This window comes from Denticeps clupeoides, chromosome 16 (assembly GCF_900700375.1).
Source record: "Denticeps clupeoides chromosome 16, fDenClu1.1, whole genome shotgun sequence".
In the NCBI taxonomy this organism is placed as follows: domain Eukaryota; kingdom Metazoa; phylum Chordata; class Actinopteri; order Clupeiformes; family Denticipitidae; genus Denticeps; species Denticeps clupeoides.
In genome coordinates this window covers 8,444,474-8,468,894 of record NC_041722.1, presented here as the reverse complement: position 1 = coordinate 8,468,894, position 24,421 = coordinate 8,444,474, and the positions used below count along the sequence as shown (strand labels likewise).

The following is a 24,421-nucleotide window of genomic DNA, read 5'->3' as shown; positions in this document are numbered from 1 at the left end:
TGCCTGGGAGTATGACCCTCTGCGCAGGTTCTTGACCTCTCCTGCTGCAAGTGTCTGTTTGTTCCTGTGAGCGTGTGTGAGTGCATTTCTGTCAGCTTCCCTTTGTGCATTCTAGGAAGTGAGTTGGTGGAAGGGACTTGATTTATTTGTCATCAGAAAGAAACCCAGAGTTTTAACTACATAAAACTGAAATGCACTGTGTGGACTGCAAACGGATTTCCTGAAAAGAAATTTGCATCCTGTGGTGCCTCTTTTAAAGAGAAGAAACTGCATTTCCATCATACAAACTGGTTTTGGATATAAAGGTAAGTGGAAAATTTGTCATAAGTGGACCATAGTACCGCTATAGTACCGCCATGACTTGGAAAGGCTACTTTTACAGTGTTACCCTGAATTATGTTACAGTAAATAGTAATTTACATTTACATTTACATTTACGGCATTTGGCAGACGCCCTTATCCAGAGCGACTTACAACGTGCTTTCAAGTTACCATCGATGAAGAGATCAATTCCGGTTCACTAGGACCCCAACTATGAATACATCTATTTTATTCACTCTGTTGTAGATTCTGTACACAAAGTTCGACAACAAGAAAATTACAATTTAATCTAAATATTCTTTAAAGAGGAAGGTCTTGAGCTGTCGTTTGAAGGTGCTCAGTGACTGAGCTGTTCTGACCTCCAGGGGAAGTTCATTCCACCACCGAGGGGCCAAGACAGAGAAGAGTCTAGATGAATGTCTTTCTTTTACTTTACCTTTAGTAATAAATGTGCTTATTCAGAAATGTTGAAATTGTGAAAAAAATCTAGAATATTCAAGAATATAAATATTACTGATCTAGTGGATTTTTTTGGTGGAATAAATCAATATGATAATAGACTAGACAGTAAAATACTTTCTTTGAATACAAATGCCAGGAAACCTTGCTTGTCTCAATATGCACAGAGCTATAATTAAAATGATGTTTAATTAGAGGGGGTTGTGAGTGTCGCTCCTGCAGACTATGCTGAATGCCAGAACACTGGTTCTTTCATTAGAAGCATCTAATGTCTGCAGAGCGAACTGCAGTCATAATCCCTGTCCCACTGTGCGTCCTGCTGAGTAAGGGCTCTCATTTCAACGAGGGAAATTCTGAGATTTGCAGAAATATTCATGAAATTGCTTGGGTAATGGAGAACAAATTGAAATGCATTTCAAAGACATGTTTAAGGGAAACAAATGGACATCAGAATATTTCAGTGACATACATGATGATTGTAATTTCTCATATTTTTTTTATTTATAACCACCAATCATGGAGATATGTTGTATTTATACTTTACCATAGATGGCATGCACTTTTTTGCCTGGCTCTTCTGTACAGTTGTGATTGTAAATTGGAACACAATTAGCTTTTCATCCACTGAATCTGAATGTGCTGGCAAATCTTTCTTCTGAAAACCTTCAGTAACCTAAGATTTGGTTTATTTATAGCAGAGGATATGAGAGCTATAAACTTCTCTCATTCCTAAAGGTGGCATGGATACCACCTTCAGATTTGATCACCTTCTCCACTTTGGTGTTAAACAAGCATGTGGCATGCATGTGAGCAACCACGTGCTTCAATTATGCAATGAGAACAGTGTGTCCGCAGGGAAGGTCTGTAAATGGGATTGCATGTTTTATATCTAATATTGAAGCCAATAATAATGAAGCAAATGGTTTTCATTTTCTCATACATTGTGGCAGCATATAATTTATGCAGGTGGTATGTGTTGCATGGAATGCATTAAACTGAGAAAACACAGTTACCTCAAAACACCAAGGTGCATGCAAGGATGTCATGACCAAAGTTTTGATGAGGTCAAAACTGTCTGTTTCTATGATTTGGTGTATATACTGTATGCATGTTGGTGAGTGTGTGTGTGTGTGTGTGTGTGTGTGTCTGCAGTGTGTTGGATTAGAAAAAGATCAGGACAGATTAGTTAATTATAGATACCTGTCTATAGCTAAGCATGCGGTGTGGTCAGGTGGATGTGCACAAGGGATGCAGCTGATCGGGGAGGCATGGAGCAGCAGGACTCCAGCAGGGCAATGTCCTTTAGAAGCACAGCATCTGACCCCACCCTTAACCTTAAAGTGGTGGGGTTGGAAAAATACAGTTTGTGTCTGTCCATGTTTTAGTAAGTTTAGGAGTTTAAGAGAATGTGCTGCATCGTTTCCTTATGGTTATTGTGTGGCTGGGATTAATGAGTTATTTGTGCAAATTAGAAGTAAATTAACATCAGAATAAATGGAATTATAACTAATAAATATTGGTATTGGAAAATCAACATACTTATTGCTTTGTAAAGTCCTGGGGTCATATGATATTCAGAAGCTTTAAAATGTATGTATGTTATTTCCCGTTCAGACCACTGCATATTAATTAATCAAGGATGTGAGTCTTAAATGGTGAACCATCTTGGCATTGAAAACTCTTTGTAGATGATACATGGTTGTGTATATTCTGCGAGGATTGATATACATAAGACTGATAACGAATATTAAATAACTGAGCTTGTCTTTGTGTTTTGAAGTGAAGCATTTAATCAGATAAAAAAAAAATAATAATAAGTTTGGTCTGTAGCTCTGTTTAGACCCCTCCGTGGGTTTAAATGTGGGTCTGCACTAGACCAAGAACATTTTTCAGCATGGTTTTTTGGAGGGATTAGACAAAGCACCATGAGCCACGTTGACTTTCACCTTTCAGTCTGAGCTAATTGCCATTCTTGACTCCTCCCTTCGCTCGATGGGGTGCACCAGATCCTCCCCAGGGATTTCAGTGGCACTTATGGTTGAATGAGACGGCCTTGATAATTGTGGTGGTTGGACTCATTTGTTGCTCATCCGTAATAGTTCTACTTTGCTTCGATTTTGTCCAACTGGATTTTCTCTTGGCGAAATCTCATTTTTTCACCGAGCGACCAGATGGAGATGGACAGGCCATAATATTTGTAATAATTATTCTTTTTGCTTACGGCATACAACCGCAGCCAATGGCTGACCAGTAATTCAACTTGCATTCACTTGAACAACTGCAGAGAGGTAAGACTGGTTTCATTCTTCAGGCAAAGCTTTTTAGTATTCATTTATCTCACGTGCATTTTTACACACTTGCTAAATGTATATATTTTCTACTATATACTATTTGACTAATATGGAAACATGGTGCAAATTAAAAGCACTTCTGCCATGCGTCCAAGATGCCTAAAGTCTGACTTTCTGAAATAATTTTGTATTTTTTTACCTGGGAGAAATGGGATCAAGTTGATATTGTTGCACCTCGTACTTCTTAGCTCTCTGCGTCAGTGCTGCATTTTCATGCAAAAATCACCAACCTTCATTTCATCGCATATTCATGCATTGTTTTAATGCAGTGGCAATGTAAAATTTGTCATGTGGTTTTATATTGCATTCATTAATTATGTTAATTATTATATTTGCATTTTCATTTCATTTTACATTTACAGCATTTATCAGACGCCCTTATCCAGAGCGACTTACAATCAGTAGTTACAGGGACAGTCCCCCTGGAGCAATTTAGGGTTAAGTGTCTTGCTCAGGGACACAATGGTAGTAAGCGGGACTTGAACCCAGGTCTTCTGGTTCATAGGCAAGTGTGTTACCCCTAGGCTACTACCACCCCATAGAGTGCACACCTGCACACACACACACAGTTCTTTAATCTCTGTAACATTGCTGTAATGAACACCTTGACTTTCCCAAGATACTGCTTGATGTTATGCAACACACTTAGTGTTAAGTTAAATTTAACCACTTAGTAGGCTTACATCCCATTAGCAAGGGAGCAAGATGCATCAGACAGCCCCTGAATACACTTGACAGCACTGAGCTCCTAAATCCTCTTCTGCCACACGAAATGCACAGACTTGTGTTGCATACTTGCAACATGCACATGCTACCTGATGTGTTTAAGAGTTACTCTAAATGTATTCTTAATAAATTAATTTTATCATAATACATATTCAGTTTGAGCATGTGAACTGTTTACATCCCCGTCTTTTATGAATAAGCTGTGTGTGGACTAAAGTTTAAACAGCAACATTTTCATATATTCATAAAACATTTTTGTTATCTGAAGATATATTCTTACATAACAAGCAGGGCTGGTATGAGAAGAGGACACACTGTAAGAGGTTTAAAGCCAAACCAAAACAAAGCTGAAGGACTCTACTATGTCATGTGACAAGATTTACTCTGGGTGTGGAGCTGGAAAAGACATTGAACAGGGACGACCTGAAAGCAGGGGTGATCCAAGATTACCAGGAATCTTTTATTTGGTGCACCCTGGGCCAAACTTTGTCCTCTAATGCAAGTCTGAGGACATTAATCAGTTATTCCAAATTCATGAAAGCTCGTGGTGCAAAACATTTTCTTGTATAAGAAAAAGTTATATGCACAAAAACTCAGCAAATATGTGCACCCTTTTGTTTTGCTAACATCAACAGTTCATTTTTTCACTAAACAGAAATGTAAAAAAAATGATCAAAATGTAGCTATCATGCAATCTCTTGCTCTTTTTTCTAGTGCCAAGACAATGCAAAAGCACGTTGAGGTCAGAATGCATGAGAGCCACCTGGAGCCACCTGTGGAACCAACAGAGCCCATGTGTTTTGGCATCTGTGACAAACTAAGGAAGAACTTACTTTTAACACTAACAGTTTTAGGTATGTTGTTTGGATGTTTAGCTCATGCCCCATACATTGAGACATATTTCTGTTATATTATTCTGCATGTGCCCATGGAGATATAAGCAAGGTTTAATTTATGTTAAAGCCCATGGCGTATATATATTACATTTTGACATGGAATAGGCTATTTATTTTGTCTAGCTGATCAGGTTTTCTCATTGCAGGTGTGGTTGTGGGATCTGTTGCTGGCTCTTTACTACGCTATGCCTCACCACTTCCTGCAGATGTCATCATGATTATTGGCTTCCCTGGAGACATTCTAATGAGGATGTTAAAGATGCTTATTTTGCCTCTCATCATTTCAAGTTTAATTACAGGTATTTAACCAGGACATCACATATCATAATCAAATTCTCACACTGACATAAGTTCATGTCACAGTTTAAATGCTCGTGTCAAAGCAGGATGCAATTTCTGTTTAGGTCTGGCAGGATTAGACGCAAAGTCTAGTGGACGTCTGGGTACAAGAGCCATGGTGTATTACATGTCCACCACTGTAATAGCTGCTGTACTGGGAGTGGTCCTAGTACTGGCCATCCACCCGGGCAACCCTAAGCTCAAGGCAAACCTTGGAGAGGGCAAGAAAAATGATGAGGTCTCAAGTTTAGATGCTTTCTTTGACCTCATCAGGAACCTTTTTCCAGAGAATCTGGTACAGGCTTGTTTCCAGCAGGTATGTAGAACATTTGTTTTTGTCATTTTCAAAACATTTAATATGCAAATAATATTGAAATAATATTAACTTCTATATTAACAATTGTTATTATTGTAAAAATAGCTGAATGTAGAATATAGAAAACAACTATTTTATAGACATTTTAATGACATATTTGATAAAACCAATGAAATAATAGCATACATTTAATTAAAATTATTTAATAATGAACTAGTGCAATAAATTAAAGAAAGCAATTGTTTTAATGTGCCCCTGAGAAAGATACTTAACCCTGACTTGCTTGTCCTTGTAACTTCTGAAGTCACCCTGGATAAGGGTGTCTGTTAAATGCTATCAATGTAAATGTATTTAATTAACTAATATTTTGTTTAATATTGTATTTAGAAAGAACATTCTGAGCCTCTGTAATATTGCACTCCATTTTTCTCTACTATACTTAAGTCAGCTGTTAGTAGACAATCATCCCCAGCAGACAGGTCTCTTTGTTTCATTGATGTAAATGTACTATTCAAATTAAGCATAATTCAGGTGGCCTACATGTAGAAACTGGTGGAAAAAGTGACTTCACTGTGTCATTAATCACTTTACTACCTTTAACACGGTAGAGTCAAGACTGAACAAATGAAAGGATAATTATTTATTTAATAATTAAATGTCCCTGCTCTATCAAAGCCAGCATTGTTTATTTTCTTTTTATAGATACAAACCGTTACGAACAGGATAGAAGTTGCTGCTCCAACTGTTATGCGAAATGGACGAAATGTTACCAAGGCACCACCGACATACACTGTTAAAAAATCTCTTCAGTTTAAGAGTGGAATGAATGTGCTGGGTAAGGGACTGTCATGACTACAGACGTTGCACTCCAATGCTGAATCTGAGATTATTCAACTGATTACTGACTGAGGCCATTATTGATCATATTGATTCTTTTGTCTTCCCATAGGACTCATTGGTTTCTTTGTTGCATTTGGGATCTGCATGGGAAAGATGGGGGAGAAGGCCAAACTGATGTTGGACTTCTTCAATGTCCTTAATGAGATCGTAATGAGGATTGTCGGGATGATAATGTGGTCAGTGTCTGACGGTTAGGTTTAAAAAACAACGATCTCAGTTGGTGTTTTCTAATGTTTCTACAAACACGTCAACTATGTCTATCTATTTGCATACATTTACATAAATAGATATTTAAAAACAATCTTTAATCATGTTTGCACATGTAACATATTGATATGCACATGTTTAAATCATTAAAGATGAAGCAGCATGAGTTCGAACTGCCAGTCATCAGGCTCCTCCCATTTTAAACATTATTGAAGATCACGTTGTGGGTGACAGAAATAATTACACATCAAAAAACTACTACTTTGTTCCTGAGGATGCCTTTGCCTTTGACCTTACACTAGCAAACAAGTCCCATGCATATAGCTCCTTGCTTAGGGCCATCTTTATCTGTATAAAAGTGACTGTATACACAAAAGATACTATTCGTGATGTAATTTTTCATATTTTGATGTGCCTGGTTATTTAAGCAGACAGAGTACAATACATCTGTTCACCTTCTGACTTTACTTTAGCCACAACATATTACATTTTTGCTTACTATTCCATAATCAGCCAATTATGATTTAATTAAAACAAAACCAAGATCATCTGTGCTCATTTTCTAGGTACTCTCCGATTGGAATTGCCTGTCTCATTTGTGGAAAAATTATTTCCATCAACGACCTAGAAGTGGTGGCCCGGCAGCTTGGGATGTACATGATTACTGTCATTATTGGCCTCATCATCCATGGTGGCATATTCTTGCCTCTAATCTACTTTGTTATTGTTCGGAAAAACCCATTTACATTTTTCATGGGCCTCTTCCAGGCCTGGGTCACTGCTCTGGGTACAGCATCCAGGTAAATTTATCTTTTAAAATATGCACGAATAAACCATTTAAGCATGCAATTAAAAATTGTATGCAATTCCTAGATGTTCAAAAACATAATTCTCATAATACGTCATGTGTACATGTCTGTGTCTATAACTGTTTGATAGGTCTTTCATTCTAAGCTTGTTATATGATGACATTTTTCACTAGCTTCATAGAGCAGCAAGGCAAAAGAGTAAAGACTATGCATATTACTGGACAGTTTCATCATCTAAAGCAGAACATTGACCTTTTGCCTACATATTCCTTCATTGTCAGTGCTGGAACATTACCTGTTACCTTTCGTTGCCTGGAAGAGAATCTTGGCATTGACAAGAGGGTGACAAGATTTGTGCTTCCTGTTGGTGCAACCATAAATATGGATGGCACAGCCCTGTACGAAGCAGTGGCTGCCATTTTTATTGCCCAAATGAATGGAATCCAGCTCGATTACGGCCAGATCATCACAGTCAGGTATGTTTGAACAGACATGCGACTTGGAATGTTCGTTACATTCCGTTAATGTTTGCTCCGTCCTCCTAATCAAACTGATTCTTTTCACTTTAGCTTAACTGCCACCCTAGCTAGTGTGGGTGCTGCTAGCATTCCTAGCGCAGGTTTGGTGACCATGCTCCTCATCCTTACTGCTGTGGGACTGCCAACACAAGACATCAGTTTACTGGTGGCAGTTGACTGGTTGTTGTGAGTACACTCTGTGCATACTTACTAGGGCTGCATGATTATGGCCACGATGATAATCCCGATTGTTTTTATCAATATTGTAATCACAATTATTAATCACGATTATTCCTTATTTTAGGTAAAACACATTTTTCTGGCTTAAGAGACAGATGACCTTAATTTTATATTTAATATGAAAGATGAACATCCATTTACTTGCTTATTTGGGAAAAAAAAATAGCTATAGACAGAGCAGGTCTACAAACATGAAGAACCAGACAATAAACTAAGAGAGAGATTCTAAAATTATTTTCAAACACAAAATTCCATAACATACAAGATGATAAAATAAAATCTTATGATTGTTCGTTCGCTTGTTATTACAGCCGTACATGGCGCAAAAGTTTAAGCTTGTACCGTCAGAGTAGCGTGATTTTCTTCATCAACGTGAATGGCTAATTTAACATGGGTCCATGTTTTTGTGTGTCTTTCTGCCCAAAACAGGGATCGTTTCCGGACTTCAGTTAATGTTGTTGGAGATTCCTACGGGGCAGGAATTGTGTACCACCTTTCCAAAGATGAGTTGGACATGTTTGATGCCCAGCAAATTAGAGGGGATGATCTGGAGATGGTCAAGTCACAGTCCTTCTATGAAAACAACACCAACCAGTGTGTATATGCGGCTCACAACTCCTGCCCACAGGTTCTGATAGATGACTGCAAGGTACATATCACTCTTACAGATATAGAGACTTGCATGTAGAGATACTTGTGACCCTTGGCTTCAGAACATTCCTTTGTATGAAAAAAATATATCCCTGTGTGAGTACGTTTTTGAGGCCATCTTGACCTGGACAATTCACCAAACAAATTGTTTGGATGTGTTTGTATGGTCTCTATTGAAAATGGCAAGTTGCTTTTTGGCACTTTTCTTTGAAGATGAGGAAGAAATGTATTTAAAGATGTAGCATACTTGGTTGCATTTCTTTCTTTTTTGTGTGCAATTTGTTCGTACGATTTTAAAGAAATGGGATATATACAAGACAAAAAGGCTGCTATATTATTTAATTTGCTTTGACAGTCAGTGCTTGGGGTTAATATACACTGCTCAAAAAATAAAGGGAACACTTAAACAGCACAATGTAACTCCAAGTCAATCACAATGTCTCCAATAAAGGCGTAGTTCTGCATGTGGTGACCACAGACCACTTCTCATGCTTAGAGCAGGTCATCCAGGATGGCACATAAATGCGAGCTCTGGCAAGAAGGTTTGCCGTGTCTGTCAGTGTAGTGTCCAGAGCATGTAGGTGCTACCAGGAGATAGACCAGAGTAGGGCGTAGGAGGGCAACAAGCCAGCTGCAGGAGCGCTACCTCCGCCTTTGTACAAGGAGGAGGCAGAGGAGCACTGCCAGAGCCCTGCAATATGACAAATGTGCATGTGTCTGCTCAAACGGTCAGAAACAGACTGCATGAGGGTGGTATGAGGACCCTAAGTCCACAGGTGGGAGCTTACAGCCCAACACCGTGCAGCACGTTTGGCATTTGCCAGAGAACTGGTGCCCTGTGCTCCTCATTCCCCAGACCTGAATCCAGCCTGTAGTGTGTTTTTCCACTTTATTTCTGAGTGTGACTCCAAATCCAGACCTCCATGGGTTGATAAATTTGATTTCCATCAATAATTTTGGTGTGATTTTTGTTGTCAGCACAATCAACTAAATACTTTGTAAAGAACAAAGCATTTAATAAGAATATTTCATTCATTCAGATCTAGGATGTCTTATTTTTGTGTTCCCTTTATTTTGAGCAGTGTATTTTTGTACCAGTGGTTACATTCCATGGTCACTATTTAAAAAGGTTTTTACACATGCCAAGTTTCCTTTGGTGTTGTATGTATTTTTGCTTTATTCCAGTAGTGTGAAAAGCTTTGTCTTGTGTCATGAAATCCTTTGCCTGTGCTGATGTGACAGTGAACATGGCCCTACTAAATATTTTACATGTGTTTGGACAGAGAATCCAGACAAAACTATGCATTGAGGATGCTGTGCTATATGCTGTACATTATTCATAATTTATAATTCTATTTTAAATTATGCAAAATTATTGGCTGGGTTTGATAAGCTAATGAACAAACAAAACAAACAAACAAAATGGGTTCTCTGCTCCAAATCCTAGAAAGAAAAATGCATTTTATTGTGCCTTCGTCCTATAGTTAGCTGTTCATGATAATTGCTTTCAGGTAACCTTGGCCTCAAACGGCTCCCCTGCGGAGTTCTCTCTTGTTGAGGAGGAACCTTGGATACGCGAGTAATACATCACACAGATCCAGCACTGCCTTATCCTGAGTTCCTCAAGTTTATGCATTCTGCATTCAGTTTCTACATATTGCAGACTTTGCCATGGAACTACTAATGCTTTCAATAACAAAACCAGATGGACATTTTGCAATATATTACACACTAATAGGGGTTCCTATGAGCCTTACCTGTTGGCAAATGTACTTTGAAAGTGAAAGCTCTGCTGAAAGCAAAATAGTCTTGACTACATGTGCGCTGATGAGAGATGGCCTTGTCTGCTGGAAATATTAAAGTAAATTGAATGGCCACACCTCATATTTATATTTGAATAAGCTTGAGTGGGTCTAAGAATTAGCCCAATTTGAATTATTTCCTTTTTGGCTAACTTGTATTTTGACAAAGAATGTCTCATTCTTAAGCCTACTGCCTTCTGACGAGCAAAATGTTGACATGCAATATATGTAGCAGCTCCATTGTTGTGAAGGTGACATAACAGCTTGACAGGCAAAGGTATGGGAAGGGCACAGAGTCTGTGTGTAGGTGTCTGTTTGGGGTGATTAGTCTCTCGGTGTTAGCTCATAAGATCAGCCACAAGACATAAGGCAATGTAAAGGAAGACTTCCATATACCCTCAACTGTTAGATATAATACCAAATAAGCAATTGCAAAAGGGCCACAGTGTATGGAAAAACTGAAATAATTCATGAGCTGAACCTGACCACAATAGAATGTACCCACTGTTGTTGGATGGAATGAGTCAGGATTAAGTTTGTGTAATTTGGCTTGCTCAATTATTAGGATGTGAATGTATTTGTTTTTGTTTATTTGCTACTGTATATTGAAAACCATGCCTTGAAGATGTCGCGAACTGTACAGTCAGTGTACTGATTATGACCGTGCTGATAACAATCCCATAGCTCTGTTACTGATGAGTTTTATATGCAATAGTAATGAAACATCTACATATTGCTACTGCAAATGATACTTGATAGCATGTTTCTCTTTGCATATACAGAGAATAGACAATAAATAGTGTGACAAATTATTGACAGCTATGTTCTTAATGATACAGACAGTATCATTTGTACTTTATATAAACTTGAAAATAAGTAAAACCAAAGGGTGATCTTTACAAACTGACTGCTGTACCAAAAATGACAGATATTCCTCTTTTGCACCTCCATTTTAAATGCTCATTATTAAAGTGCCTCCTTGCACTTTGTGTATATAACATATATTACATTGAATTATGCAATCTGTTGACATTCTCTAACCTTTTTGTAATCTGATAGCATTTTTGTTTTGTGGTTTCTAAGAAAATAGGAAAACAATGGGAACAAAATGATGTTTGTACTGTTGTTTGGCATAGTCTAGACCTGGTGTTTCAATGCTGTTTATCTTTAGTATTCATATTCACTGGTTTTGTTAATGAATGAACTTTAACATTTTAGACCAGCCTAGTATGAGTAAAACATTTTCAACTGTCTGTAACAACCATGGTAAATTGGATTATGAAAATTAGGTTTGTAAATTGTTATTCATCTTTAATAGGATGGAATTAGTTATTGACTCAAATACTTTTATTGTATATTTATGTTATAACGTGAAATAATGCAAAAAAAATGTTTCAGGTAGAGAATACATTCAGCAAATGTCTTTTCCATAAGAAGTACTTTATTGGGGACGTCGGGTGCTCAGGCAGGACCTGGCAGGTGTAGCTGTTCTCACTGACCTTCTTACTGACCTGCTTGGTCCTTTTATGTTAAAACATGTGAATTAAAGGCATAATCAAGCTCCACTTTTTAAATGTTTATTTACTCTATTTTGTATGAATATATATGAAAAAAAATGTAAATAAAGGCAACTGTCTCTGTTCATTTTCGTTGTTTTTTCCCCTCCATCTAACTCTTACATACATCTAACATGATGTCATGCTGAATGTCCATCATGCTTCCATAAAATAAATAATAAGAAACATAAAAAAACATAAAACACTGACAACAAGCGTTATTCTGCTGTACGTACAGTAATCAGATTAAACACGCAACTGCACTTCACATTCACGTCTTGGTGGCAAGTTCTACTGTACACCCAACAACACAAGCGTAATGAATGCGTTCATTTGCCCAATAGAAGGACCGTTCGCTAACATTTAAGCCAATTAGACGCATCGTTTGACAACACGTGACTGCACCGGGAGGAACACTGGGAAATGCTGTCCGTAAAAGGATTATTTGCTCAAACACAAGGATACCCTCTCTTGTTGTACGTTCGCTTCAATAACTAAGTTCAACGTCACGCTTTTGCAATCGAATTTGCTTGATTGTGTAACATGGCATTAAAGCGTTATTAAAAACGCAAGCGGTAGGTTTTCTATGCAGACCTGTTTTTTACGAAGGTGCCCAATATACTACCTGACCCAAATTATTTATTTTCCTGATTAAATGAATCTTTCATTTAAAATGAAATGTGTCTTTTTTATATATTGGTCGACTTTCAGGAGCACTGCGTTTCAAACCTTTAGAAGTAGCGACAAAATTAACAAATTCGTTTATTTTCTCATTTGTAAAAGGTTCCAATCGACCTTAACTTGTTCATTCTCTTAGTTAGTATTTTTATAACGCAGCCATGTCTAAAGTTTTATGTGCAAAACCGTCAGGCGAAGTAAAGACGTCTAAATGGGTCCGCGTTCGGCGGTTCGCGCTATGTGCTAATGCTGGTGCTTTTTCGTCCGTTCTGCAACGCTGTTTACCGGAACACAGTCAGCCTGTCACCTTAACAATGTCGGCCGCAGACAACGGGGATTTACAGCCTTGCGAGCCAGAGGTACCTTGACAGGCGACTTTTAAAAAAGCCCGGTGCAATGTTTACAACGCGGTCACGTGTTGTCTTTGCACGTTGCATGTAAAAGTTCGCATTACATTTGCGTTGCGTCTTCTCTGCAGAATAAAGAACACCCGCGAGTACTGATCCCGGAGCTGTGCAAGGTGTTTTATCAACTCGGATGGGTTACTGGCACAGGGGGAGGAATAAGCCTGAAACATGGGTGAGATGCAATATGCAAAAAAAAAAAAAATCTATAATTCACTGGCTTCCCGTTGCTGCCCGCATGAGGTTCAAAATACTGATGTGCACCTACAAAGCAAGGGAATGGTCAGCAGCACCCTCCTACCTGAGAGGGCTGTGATTTTAACCATCACCCTTGGTGAGCAGTGGGCTCTGGAAAAGAGCATCTGCCAAATGCTGAAAATGTAAATACACGTGGATGTGTTTTAGGGCATTACGGCGTGACGCTCTTATTTTGTAAGAAACTGGGGTTGAGAATAGAACGATGAAACAAGTGGTCAGGATCAGGGCTGTTTTGTACGCTTCAGCTGAGAGAGAGGGTGGTAGTAGCCTAGTGGGAAACAGACTCGCCTATGAACCAGAAGACCCAGGTTCAAATCCCACTTACTACCATTGTGTCCAGGGGGAGCAACTTTCCCTGTAACTACTGATTGTAAGTCTGAATGAGTCCGTCTGATATGCTGTAAATGAGAGAGGATGGGGAAGTGCTAAATAACCTGGGCTATTATTTCAGGTGTGGGTCAGGGCAAATTATTAAAATTGTCTGGCTTCAAATTCATGGCCATGTGTTATGGTCATAGAACATGCAAGTCTGTTTGGGTCTGCAAAACACAATTATTTCTCAGTACAGCTCAGTGTTTAATCCTTCTTTTCATTATCATCATAATGATCTTTATTTTCATGACCATTTCATTGGTATATTCTCACTGAAGGTATCAAAACTATGAATGAGCACATGTGGAGAGACCTGGCCTCCACAGTCACCGGACCTGAACCCAGTCGAGATTTTTTGGGTGAGCTGGACCGCAGAGTGAAGGCAAAGGGGCCAACAAGTGCTAAACACCTCTGGGAACTCCATTTCAGGTGACAACCTCTTGAAGCTCATCGAGAGAATGCCAAGAGTGTGCAAAGCAGTAATCAGAGCAAAGGACGGCTATTTTGAAGAAACTAGAATATAAAACATGTTTTCAGTTATTTCACCTTTTTTTGTTAAGTACATAACTCCACATGTGTTCATTCATGTTTTGATGCCTTCAGTGAGAATCTACCAATGTAAATGGTCATGAAAATAAAGAAAACACAATGAATGAGAAGGTGTGTCCAAACTTTTGGCCTCTACTGTATATGTAAGTAAATTGAGTGAATGATAAAACTGAAGGCAAAAAAGGTGCAGGGTTTCAAAAGTTGTACTACTGTGACTACTGTGGGTTTAAGGCAGTGCTTCTCAATTATGCCGGCATGATAAAACCTCTGCCGGCATGATAAAACCTTGGCTGCTTGTTACTCTTTGGTTGTCACGTTTAGGTGTTTTGGTTAGGAGTTGATTGGGAATATGGGGGATACCATTTCTGTTTTCTTTGATTAAGAATGTTGAAGGTTTAATTTGTATATTGTGTTTGGGGAGTGTTGGTTTGATGCAGGAGGAGGGGCTACAGGTGGACAAAAACATAAGTATTGGTGCCGGACCATTTAGTTTAGCCTGACCCCAATTTTTTTTCTATGTCTTGCGTTGTCGGTGATTTTTGTTCTTTTCGTGTAGAGTTGTAGCACGCTTCAGTTTTTTTTTTTTTTTTTTTACCTGTACCAAATACCTTATATTTGCCCGTTTTTCTATCACTTTTGGGGGGAAAAAGGGAAAAAGAAATAAAGGAAGAGCACTTTTTTGATATATTTTGGGTCTCTCTTTTTGACTCCTCCTCCGGACATCATGCCACATGTAGCGTAAGCCGTGGCTGCTAAAGGCACCCTATGGACCAATATTCCTAACCTGTCACTTCATACACCCCCTGCCCCTCCTAGTAAATGTGTCATCCTCTCTTGTTCTCTTAATGGATCTTTTTTTATTTACAGCCATTAGTAAGACTGAGCTCATGCCGTATCATCTCATTTTTATTTTAACACCTGTCGTACACAGAGACAAGATCTACATAGCCCCTTCTGGAGTGCAAAAGGAGAGAATACACGTAAGTTTTTGACAGGGTTGCGTGCGTGGTGCCCATGCCCGCGTTATTTATCTATTTCCAACCCTCCAGCACGCACGAACAGCTTCTCCGTCATACTGCAGTGTAATGGTTTATAGAAATGTGCGTGCACATCAGAATGATTCAGTGAATCAGAGGGCCACACATGAATTGGGGCGAACGAACGGGATTTCGCAGAACCACAGAACTATGACTGACTGCTCCCTCCAGCCAGAAGACATCTTTGTTTGTGATATGGAGGAGAAAGACATCAGCTGTCCGCCCCCCTGGAAGAAGCTGAAGAAAAGCCAGTGCACTCCTTTGTTCATGAATGCATACACCATGAGATGTAAGTAATCGTTGAAAGTGACACACTGACATATTTTCACAAATGTAAGATATCTGTTATATCATCTAGTAATTCTAGTGTAATTATACTGACCATAATTAATGAAATTTGAGGAATATTTTTTCAAACCATTACTATAAGGGGAATATAGCCTCATCCCTATTAAGGCATTTTGAATACAGCTTGCTTGTCTGCCTTTTTTATTTTTTTATTTTTTTCTCTTCCTGTGCAGCGGCGCAGGCCGTCATTCATACTCATTCGAAAGCGGCTGTTATGGCAACACTGCTGTTTCCGGGCAAGGAATTTCGTATCACTCATCAAGAAATGATCAAGGGCATTCGTAAAGGAAACTCTGGGACCAACTACAGGTTGGATGGCTTATTCTGTTTTGGGAATAGACCATTTGAATATTTCATTACAAAGAAATTTTTAAAATGTCTTTCGTAAGATGAGTGAGAGCGTGCGTAACAATTTCATTTTGTGTTCAAAGGTATGATGAAACTCTGGTGGTTCCTATTGTGGAGAATACTCCCGAGGAGCGAGACTTGAAGGAGCGCATGGCTTCTGCTATGAACCAGTATCCAGACTCGTGTGCAGTGCTGGTCCGTCGACATGGTGTCTACGTATGGGGAGAATCCTGGGAAAAAGCTAAAACAATGTAAGATGTGGTATTAGTCAGATATTCATCAGTTCTTGTTCAGTATAGTGTCTTTACTATGATTTAGTTGGGCTTTTGAAGCTCACAGTAAACCGAAGGTCTGAATCTGGCGCGTGAAAGGGCATATCTGAAGGAATTAAAAATGTCATGCCTTTTGTCCTGCCTAGGTGTGAATGCTACGATTACCTGTTTGACATCGCTGTGCAGATGAAACAGTGTGGTCTGGATCCTTCATCCCTCCCAACAGAAGAAAAAGGCATTGTCTGATACACATTTTATAATGTTCAACGTGAACGATCAGAATGCATAAGAGAAATGTTATGTAATGTAATTATGTGAAGTACACATTTTGGTTTATATTTTAATGTTTTTTTCTTATCAAGAGTATATTAAAAAGTGTTCAACTGTACGGACATACTTTGTATGCATTTGATTGTATTTAACACTCATTCTGTGTTCTAAACCGTCAGAAGGTTTCCTTTAAAGTGAAGTGATTGTCACATGTGATACACAGCAGCACAGCACACGGTGCACACAGTGAAATTTGTCCTCTGCTTTTAACCCATCACCCTGAGTGAGCAGTGGGCAGCCATGACCGGCGCCCGGGGAGCAGTGTGTGGGGACGGTGCTTTGCTCAGTGGCACCTCAGTGGTACCTTGGCGGATCGGGATTCGAACCGGCAACCTTCTGATTACGGGGCCGCTTCCTTAACCACTAGGCCACCACTGCCCCCTGCCTCCCTGTCTGAAAGAAGAGTCTCATAAATATCTCAAGCCATCAATTAATCTCACTGAAGACTCACAATGTCCAGCTGTCTTTGCACAAGCTTCCGGCAGAATGCGGTTGCTCTTTCTGTTTACATTTGGTGCTACGATATGCCATGGTTGAATAAAAAAACTTGTGGGGTTACTTAAGTGCCATTATATCAGACATGAGGAGGGTTTGTAAATGTGAGATTTCAGAAACACTACGTTTTAATTTGCATGCAGCCATGGCCGCGAAATGTGTAGAGCAGTGGTGTCTACTGGTAATAGAAAAAATAGAAGTAGTTTTTAGCAACACTACCTAAATGAAACCTGGATTAAATTTACAGAGCTTTATTTGGGGGCACATAATTTTAAGTGATTCATAAATGACTATTGCCAGTTGCAACTTTATATAATGAAAATGAATGCGAAGTAAAAGGAACAAATCTCATTAGTAAAAATAATTGGCTTTGGGAATGTTTGCTGTTCTTGAATTTTTTTGTTCGATTGAACAAAACATGAAAGCCATTAGTCGTGATTTGCTAATCAATTTATTTTAAAGGGTGCTCAGTAGAAAAAACTCGAGTAGATGAGGACAATCTGTTGACAAATGAAGCTGCTGTGCTGTGGGGTTTGGATGCAACACTGTTTGTCGACAGCAAGTGCTTCGTTTTAGATTCCTGGACGTGAGTTTGTGAGTGTAACTGCTATGATTGTTGAAACTCGTGAGAGATTAAATTTGTAGGTTGCAGGTATGCAAAATACATGGTGTGATTGCAACAAATTAGTTTGCTGCATTCGTTACAGACGTATGGTTTTGTCGTGCTTACGATACACAGTTACCAGTTAAGAGCCTCACATTGGATAATTACTGCATGAAGGGTTATTAAACCCTGACTGATGCAATGAGTAGCTGGTTCTTCCCTGATGGCACAGGCAAATTCCAAGATGACGGTGCCAGGATTCATCCGGCTCAAATTGCGAAAGACCGGATCAGGGAGCCTTTTCACAAATAAATTGACCATCAGAGAGTCCACACCAAAACCCCATTGAGAAAAAATTATTTAAATTAAAACTCAGTCTTATTTGTCCATTTGATTTATACTGATTTTTCATAAATAGATCTCCTTCACTCTAATAGCAGCTGATTACAGTAACACTCCAAGATAAAGTCATGTTTGTACACTGTCTGGCCTCCTTTTGTGTTTTTGCTTTTGTGTTTTGTTCAATAATCTCATTATACTTTTTGGAATTAACAGCTTTTGGTTTAATACAATAAATCCATCCTTCCAGAAGATTGGGAGTTCAGTTCAACAAGGAACATGCACCAGTATGTCATCATCCCCTGTCCACCTAACATTGATATTTTTGAATTGTGTAGGAATGTGGAGCACCCAGAAGCATTGTGCAGAAAGAAACAAGATTCTACAAGACAATTGAGTCGTCTAGATCAAATCATGTCTGAGACTTCATTGCCCTGTCCAGCACCTTCTCCTTGAATTAGCAATTAAAGGAGGAAATGCGTGTCCAGTCCAATCAGAATCAAATTACAGGGAGTAATGCAAAATGAACAATTCCCCAGACAATGGATACTTGCTTACCCGCATGCACAGTCCTGCTTTTCATGTAATGGCCTCCAGTGCCTGCCCTTGAGGGCACAGTCCTATATTTAAAATCTAAAACATTGTATATGGTGTTCTTGGAAGGACACAGCATAAGCAGTGTCTGCTCCATATAATAAAAAGACTGAAAGAATGGCACAGACAAAGTTTTTTTTAAAAAAAACTTTATTTTTTTGTGTTTATCTGCCTCCCAGAATGTGTTCTTTACTGATGTTTTTATAGTGATGACTGACAGCTTTCACACAACCTACTTCATCATTCTGGATTTAAACCCACTCATATGTATTTATCACTAGTGTCTTGGTCTCGCAACCAATATTTTGTGGTCTCGATGCTATGTGGTCTCGATCTTGTCTTGGTTTCTGACATAGCAGTGGGGTAAAAAAAAATCCTCACTGAACAGAATCATTATTTATTACGCACCTAAATTCAGATGCAACCGGTCAGTTTCTGGAGATGAAGCAAAATGAAAAGTAATATAACTAACTAGTTTAGGGCAGATGTTTAGGACAGTTATTTAATAATTCTTCTATAAAAAGCTTCTAGGAAATTGCCCCCAATAACACTTGGGTAACTGCTAGTTTTGTAGTAATTCAGACAAATGATTTTTTGTGAGAAGCCACTGATACACCCATTAATACACATGACAAAAGGTTTTAACTTGTCGTATGCATCAATGTGATAAATATAATTCGGTCCCTTTGAGAAGTACTGTCTCCTGTGCAATTTTCCCCGGACCTTGTAATTGTTCCTGGATGAAGTTAATAACACGACCGAAGTCTGTGTGGTCCTTCCGTCCACTGAACCAGTTATCTTGCAGCATACCCAGAAAATGAGTTTGGCTGATTAGAATCAGAGCAGCAAGAGCAGAAATTATTTCATTGTATGATATTCCAAAATGAAAATAAAACTTGATTAGTCCTCTCCATCATGAGCTGTGTATCTTTTTTAGAGAGCTTGAGATATGTAAATGAATTTAGAGTAAGAATTTAGAGTAATTTGAAATAACCTGTTCTCAGTTCATGGTACTTTTGGGTCTATGTACACTACCATTTGTTAAGTCTGTAGATCAGTAAACCAGCACTGCCTTACTAATTCACTAGAAGAATTTAAGAGTGCATTTAAGAGTGTCACTGAACATTTGAGAGCCATTTTTGTCTACAATTGATCTGAGTTATGTGTTGTTGATTCTAGCTTTAGTCTGTTTTCAGTCTTGGTCTTGCTGGCAGTCTTGGAATCGGTTCCCTCAAGTCTTCTTTGTCTTGATACATTTACATTTACATTTAAGGCATTTGGCAGACGCCCTTATCCAGAGCAACTTACAACGTGCTTTCAAGTTACCATGAAGTGATCAGTTCTGGTTCACTAGGACCCTCAACTATGAATACAATCTTTTTGTAGATTCTGTACATAAGTCAGACAATAAGAAGGTTACAAGTTATTCTAAATATTCTCTAAAGAGGAAGGTCTTGAGCTGCCGTTTGAAAATACTCTGTGACTGAGCTGTTCTGACCTCAAGGGGAAGTTCATTCCACCACCGAGGGTCCAAGCTGGAGAAGAGTCTAGATGAGTGTCTTCCTTTTACCTTCAGAGATGAAGGGACCAGGTGAGCAGTACTGGAGGCTCGAAGTATACGAGGTGCAGTGCGAAGTTTAATAAGGGCTGTGAGGTAGGATGGTGCTACTCCATGTTTGCCAGTGTAGGGAACGTAGCAGAGGGGTGGTGAGGGAGAATTTGGGAAGGTTGAAGATCAGTTTTACTGCTGCATTTTGTATGAGTTGCAGAGGTTGGATGTTAACCGCCAGTCTTGGCAATGTCTTGGTCTCGGTTTAGGTGGTCTTGACTACAACACTATTTGTCACACAAACACTGTCACCTGATTGTTTCATCCCAAAATTGCACAAAAATACACTGCCAAAAATATAATAAAAAAATTCTGCCTTGATGACTTCCTTAACTTTGATTTGACTTTCTTTTAAAAGCAGTAATCTGTTAACACTGAGGACCATGTGAAGTGAAAGTGATTATCATTGTGGAACATGGCAGCACAGCAAAATGTGTCCTCTGCTTTTAACCTTCACCCTTAGTGAGAAGAGAGCAGCCATGCCAGGCGCCCGGGGAGCAGTGTGTGGGGACGGTGCTTTGCTCAGTGGCACCTTGGCGGTTGGGGATTCAAACTGGCAACCTTCTGATTACGGTTCCCTTTGCTTACTAGGCTGACCCAGTGCTACCAAATGAAACCTACAGATTATCTGGTTAATTGGATATTCCTGAACACATCCAGTGCACTACGCCTAGAAAATGTATCCCGAGGGAGTAAAAATCTGTGCACATAGGAGAAAAAGATTAAATACAAACCCATCCTTTTGGGAAAATGAGTCAGCCCAATACATTTCTGCGTACTGACTGATTCGCCATAGTGAATAACATTAATCATGCTTTCCCTCTGAGACACACACAAAAAACAACCTCAGATGACATACTGCACTTTTAATTCACTTTAAAGTTAAAAGCCTGAAGTGCGGAGGCAGAAACGCAGACAGCGTCTCCAAAAAGAATTGGGACGCCTGTTGAGGAACAGCATTGGTGCTGACAGCGCTGTCATTTCCACAGCAATTTTGGGTTCCCTTTAAAACAATCATGTCTGCATGCCAGATTATTGCGTGTGGATGGACACAGTTATGAAAACTGTATATTTATAGGGCACAGTCAAAAAATGCTCAAAATGATGCCCCGTCCTGCCGTCTGCACCCAGTATGCTCTTCTGATTCAGTATTCTCTCTCTAACAGCCAAATGAATCATTGCTGCTACTGAGCATGTGAGATTCCCCATTACTTTTGTCCAAAACATTACTTTAGGACTTGCTGGTGGGAGACTGCTGTGCGATTGAACTTTTTTTTTTCAGATGCCTGTGATCTGACCTGGTTTACTTAGTGCCCAGTTTCATCACCCTGTCATCACACAACCGATGACACCATATGATGACCATATGCCACTCTGTGGTTCCTAGGCCCTAGAGGTTCAGAAACCTTCTAGGGCAGATGAATGAATATACGATGTGTCCTTTGGCCTACTTAATTACTCCACTGCAAATACGTGGCTCTGTTTATATAGAGTCCTCATGCAGTGTTCTGCTGGAAAGATATTACAAAAATGATACTCAAGCATGTACATGCACACGCACAAGCCTGTAAATTCTACATTTTGTAGTTTAATGTAGCTGAACATCTTGACTTCAGAAGAAGTATGGATTATGCAGACTGTTGTGTGATATTGAATAATGTTGTCAGGTGACCAAAAAATCCAAGATTTTTAGGTTTTTGCTGTTTTTTGTAATGCATGTATCTTATTGATGGACTAAATCCTCCCTTTTTGGGATTCTGAGGCTGATTCTGTCTGATATATACTGAGTCTGAGCAAGGCTGTGAAGGGCAGTTCAGGGCAAGTCAACATTATGTCAGAAATCATAGTTTGTGAAACCTGGAAAACAGAGAAAGTTTTAGGTTTGGTAGTGTGGATACTTTAATTTCCTGTTCATATAGGAAAAAGGGAAAAATCAGAACAGTCTCCTTTTATCTAAAGTTCTGATGCTGAGACACTGGGGAAATCCTTCAGGGATCTGTTCTTTATAGCAGCCATCTGCTATGCCTTTTCTGCAGGGGGTTACCAGTAATAAAAGGCACAGGCATAAAAATGAACATTTCATAGGCCACTCTACCTGTTTGGGGAGTAAGAACTGTCGAGATCCATGTCTGTCTATGCCTCAGTGATTTCAGTGTATGGATTTATGAACTTTAAATGTATGAAAGGGGAATTAGTTGCATTGATGGATTATGGAGTTTTTTTTAGAAAAGCAATTCTCATTATATGTAAATGAAAGAAAAAATACTAGCAAAATTAATTTTGCATTGCACATCTTGCATTATGACATTTGCATAAATACATTATAGTTTTTCAAATACACTACTGATAATTGCACCCAATTGTCATTCTATGACAATTTCATATTGGACAAAAGACAAAGGTGTAGGCATAATGTGGAATAATCACAATAATAATATGTTATACCGTTACACTGGTGACTGGTGACTGGTGACTCAGCCTTTGACCTCTGGCTACTCCAGTCTCAACATCTCATGAAATGACATCTTACTAATAAAATGATCAGCCAAAGCATTAGCATGAATTATCTCATTACAATGGCACTAGGCAGTGGGAGGGATTTATTAGGCAGCGAGTGAAGAGATTGGCCATGAAGATGATGGATTATGATGGGCTCGGTCATAGCATCTCCAAACCTGCAGTCGTTGTGGGAAGTTCACATAGGTTAATGCAGCTTCTGATACACAGATCTGTAGGCATGGGACTGTGTAAATTACAGGCCACCAATGTGCTTATGTAATGTGCCTTGCCACATTCTGAACATGTAAATGAATGGTTTGAGGAACAAAATTGATTTGTTGATGTGTCCGCCAAATTCAGAATGTGCTAGAAGGTCCATGGCTGCACCACCTTACAACATACTGGACTTAAAGGAACTGCTTGTAACTATGCCAGATATCACTATATAGCTTTGGGGGTCTAGTGGAGTCCATGTCTTGACTTGACAGAGCTGACATGGTGGCAAAAGGGCAAACCACCCAATGGGTGATCCAAATGTTGTGGTGCTCATGTTGGACATGTGCAAAGCTGCACAAAATGGCACTTGTTTCAGGGTTTGTGTCACAAAGCATCCAGCATGGACGTATTTGTCCTGACTGCTGTTGGTTTTGTCATATTTTTCTGCTGCTTTGTTTCTGTTGACAGGAGCAAAGGCGTCCTCATCACAGTGTCAGCAGGGCCTTGCTCAGTGGGAGTGTCAGAAGAAGCAGCCACAATCAATAACTTGACATTCCAGGTCACAGAAGGGTCAGGCATCAGCATAACAGTGAAAATGTAACGCTATCAAAAGTATTTAAATGTTCCTCAACTGAATACAAAACACTCTGCATCTGCAGAACATTTGACATTCGAAGCATATAGGAAAACACATATGGCATACAGGAGAAAATTAAGAGTGTGTACTCTTTACCATTTGTGGAGAATAAAACTTACAGACTGTTTTTCCTGTTGTGCGAAGACCCAGTATAGACCCAGTTCCCATTTTTATTAGGGTTCGAAGAACGATGCCTTTTTTTTGTTCATGAACATGTTATGTATTATAGTTAGGTTACACTGAGAATAAATGATTAATAAATTCTTATTGCATTCTCTTTAGTGTATCCCTTATAACAATAATACATACATACATTCACCACCGCAGTTGTATAACGACTCTTTTGTTATTTTGCATAGATTCAAAAGACATTTATCATGTAAGGGTGCATTTTATTTTAATATTAATAATAACTGCTGATATTAATTTTTAGCAATAGAAGCAGATGTGATGGATATAAGGCATTAAACAGATTTTGTTCCTGGACAACCTTCCATATCTGAACACTGGGAGCCATAATCCCTTTTTCTGATTTACATCTTCATAGAGAATATGTTCTCCATTTCTATATGTCCATTGACAATTTGAAATGCATTTGGAAATTCATATCTAGGGCTAATCTGGATCCAAACAGACACCGTTGTGGTTTTCATCCATAAATGTTGTCAGTACACATCACTAATCTGTGTTGTGATAATCTTTTCTACATTTGTGACATTTGTTGGAGTTTTTTTTATTTTG

The 24,421-nt window shown here is 38.9% G+C and overlaps 2 protein-coding genes across 4 annotated transcripts; both read left to right on the top strand.

The window, feature by feature from the left end:
* Window positions 1-9: 9 nt before the first annotated feature.
* Window positions 10-12,177, top strand: slc1a2a (solute carrier family 1 member 2a). Of its 2 annotated transcripts, none has more exons than XM_028956419.1 (11): window positions 10-305; window positions 4,572-4,711; window positions 4,900-5,052; window positions 5,158-5,408; window positions 6,111-6,243; window positions 6,358-6,484; window positions 7,082-7,315; window positions 7,606-7,800; window positions 7,894-8,028; window positions 8,512-8,731; window positions 10,245-12,177. In XM_028956419.1, exons 2-11 carry the CDS (start codon window positions 4,582-4,584, stop codon window positions 10,314-10,316), a joined length of 1,650 nt encoding a protein of 549 aa, XP_028812252.1. In that variant the 5' UTR covers window positions 10-305; window positions 4,572-4,581; the 3' UTR covers window positions 10,317-12,177. The 2 variants fall into 2 exon arrangements, with proteins under 2 accessions (XP_028812252.1, XP_028812253.1); XM_028956420.1 differs by lacking the exon at window positions 10-305 and adding an exon at window positions 1,620-3,068.
* Window positions 12,178-12,984: 807 nt separating this feature from the next.
* On the top strand, window positions 12,985-16,749 carry apip (APAF1 interacting protein). 2 transcript variants are annotated; one of them, XM_028956584.1, is made up of 7 exons: window positions 12,985-13,128; window positions 13,248-13,348; window positions 15,284-15,332; window positions 15,561-15,678; window positions 15,911-16,046; window positions 16,169-16,336; window positions 16,504-16,749. In XM_028956584.1, exons 1-7 carry the CDS (start codon window positions 13,084-13,086, stop codon window positions 16,601-16,603), a joined length of 717 nt encoding a protein of 238 aa, XP_028812417.1. In that variant the 5' UTR covers window positions 12,985-13,083; the 3' UTR covers window positions 16,604-16,749. The 2 variants fall into 2 exon arrangements, with proteins under 2 accessions (XP_028812417.1, XP_028812416.1); XM_028956583.1 differs by having other exon boundaries at window positions 15,402-15,678.
* The last annotated feature ends 7,672 nt before the right edge of the window (window positions 16,750-24,421 follow it).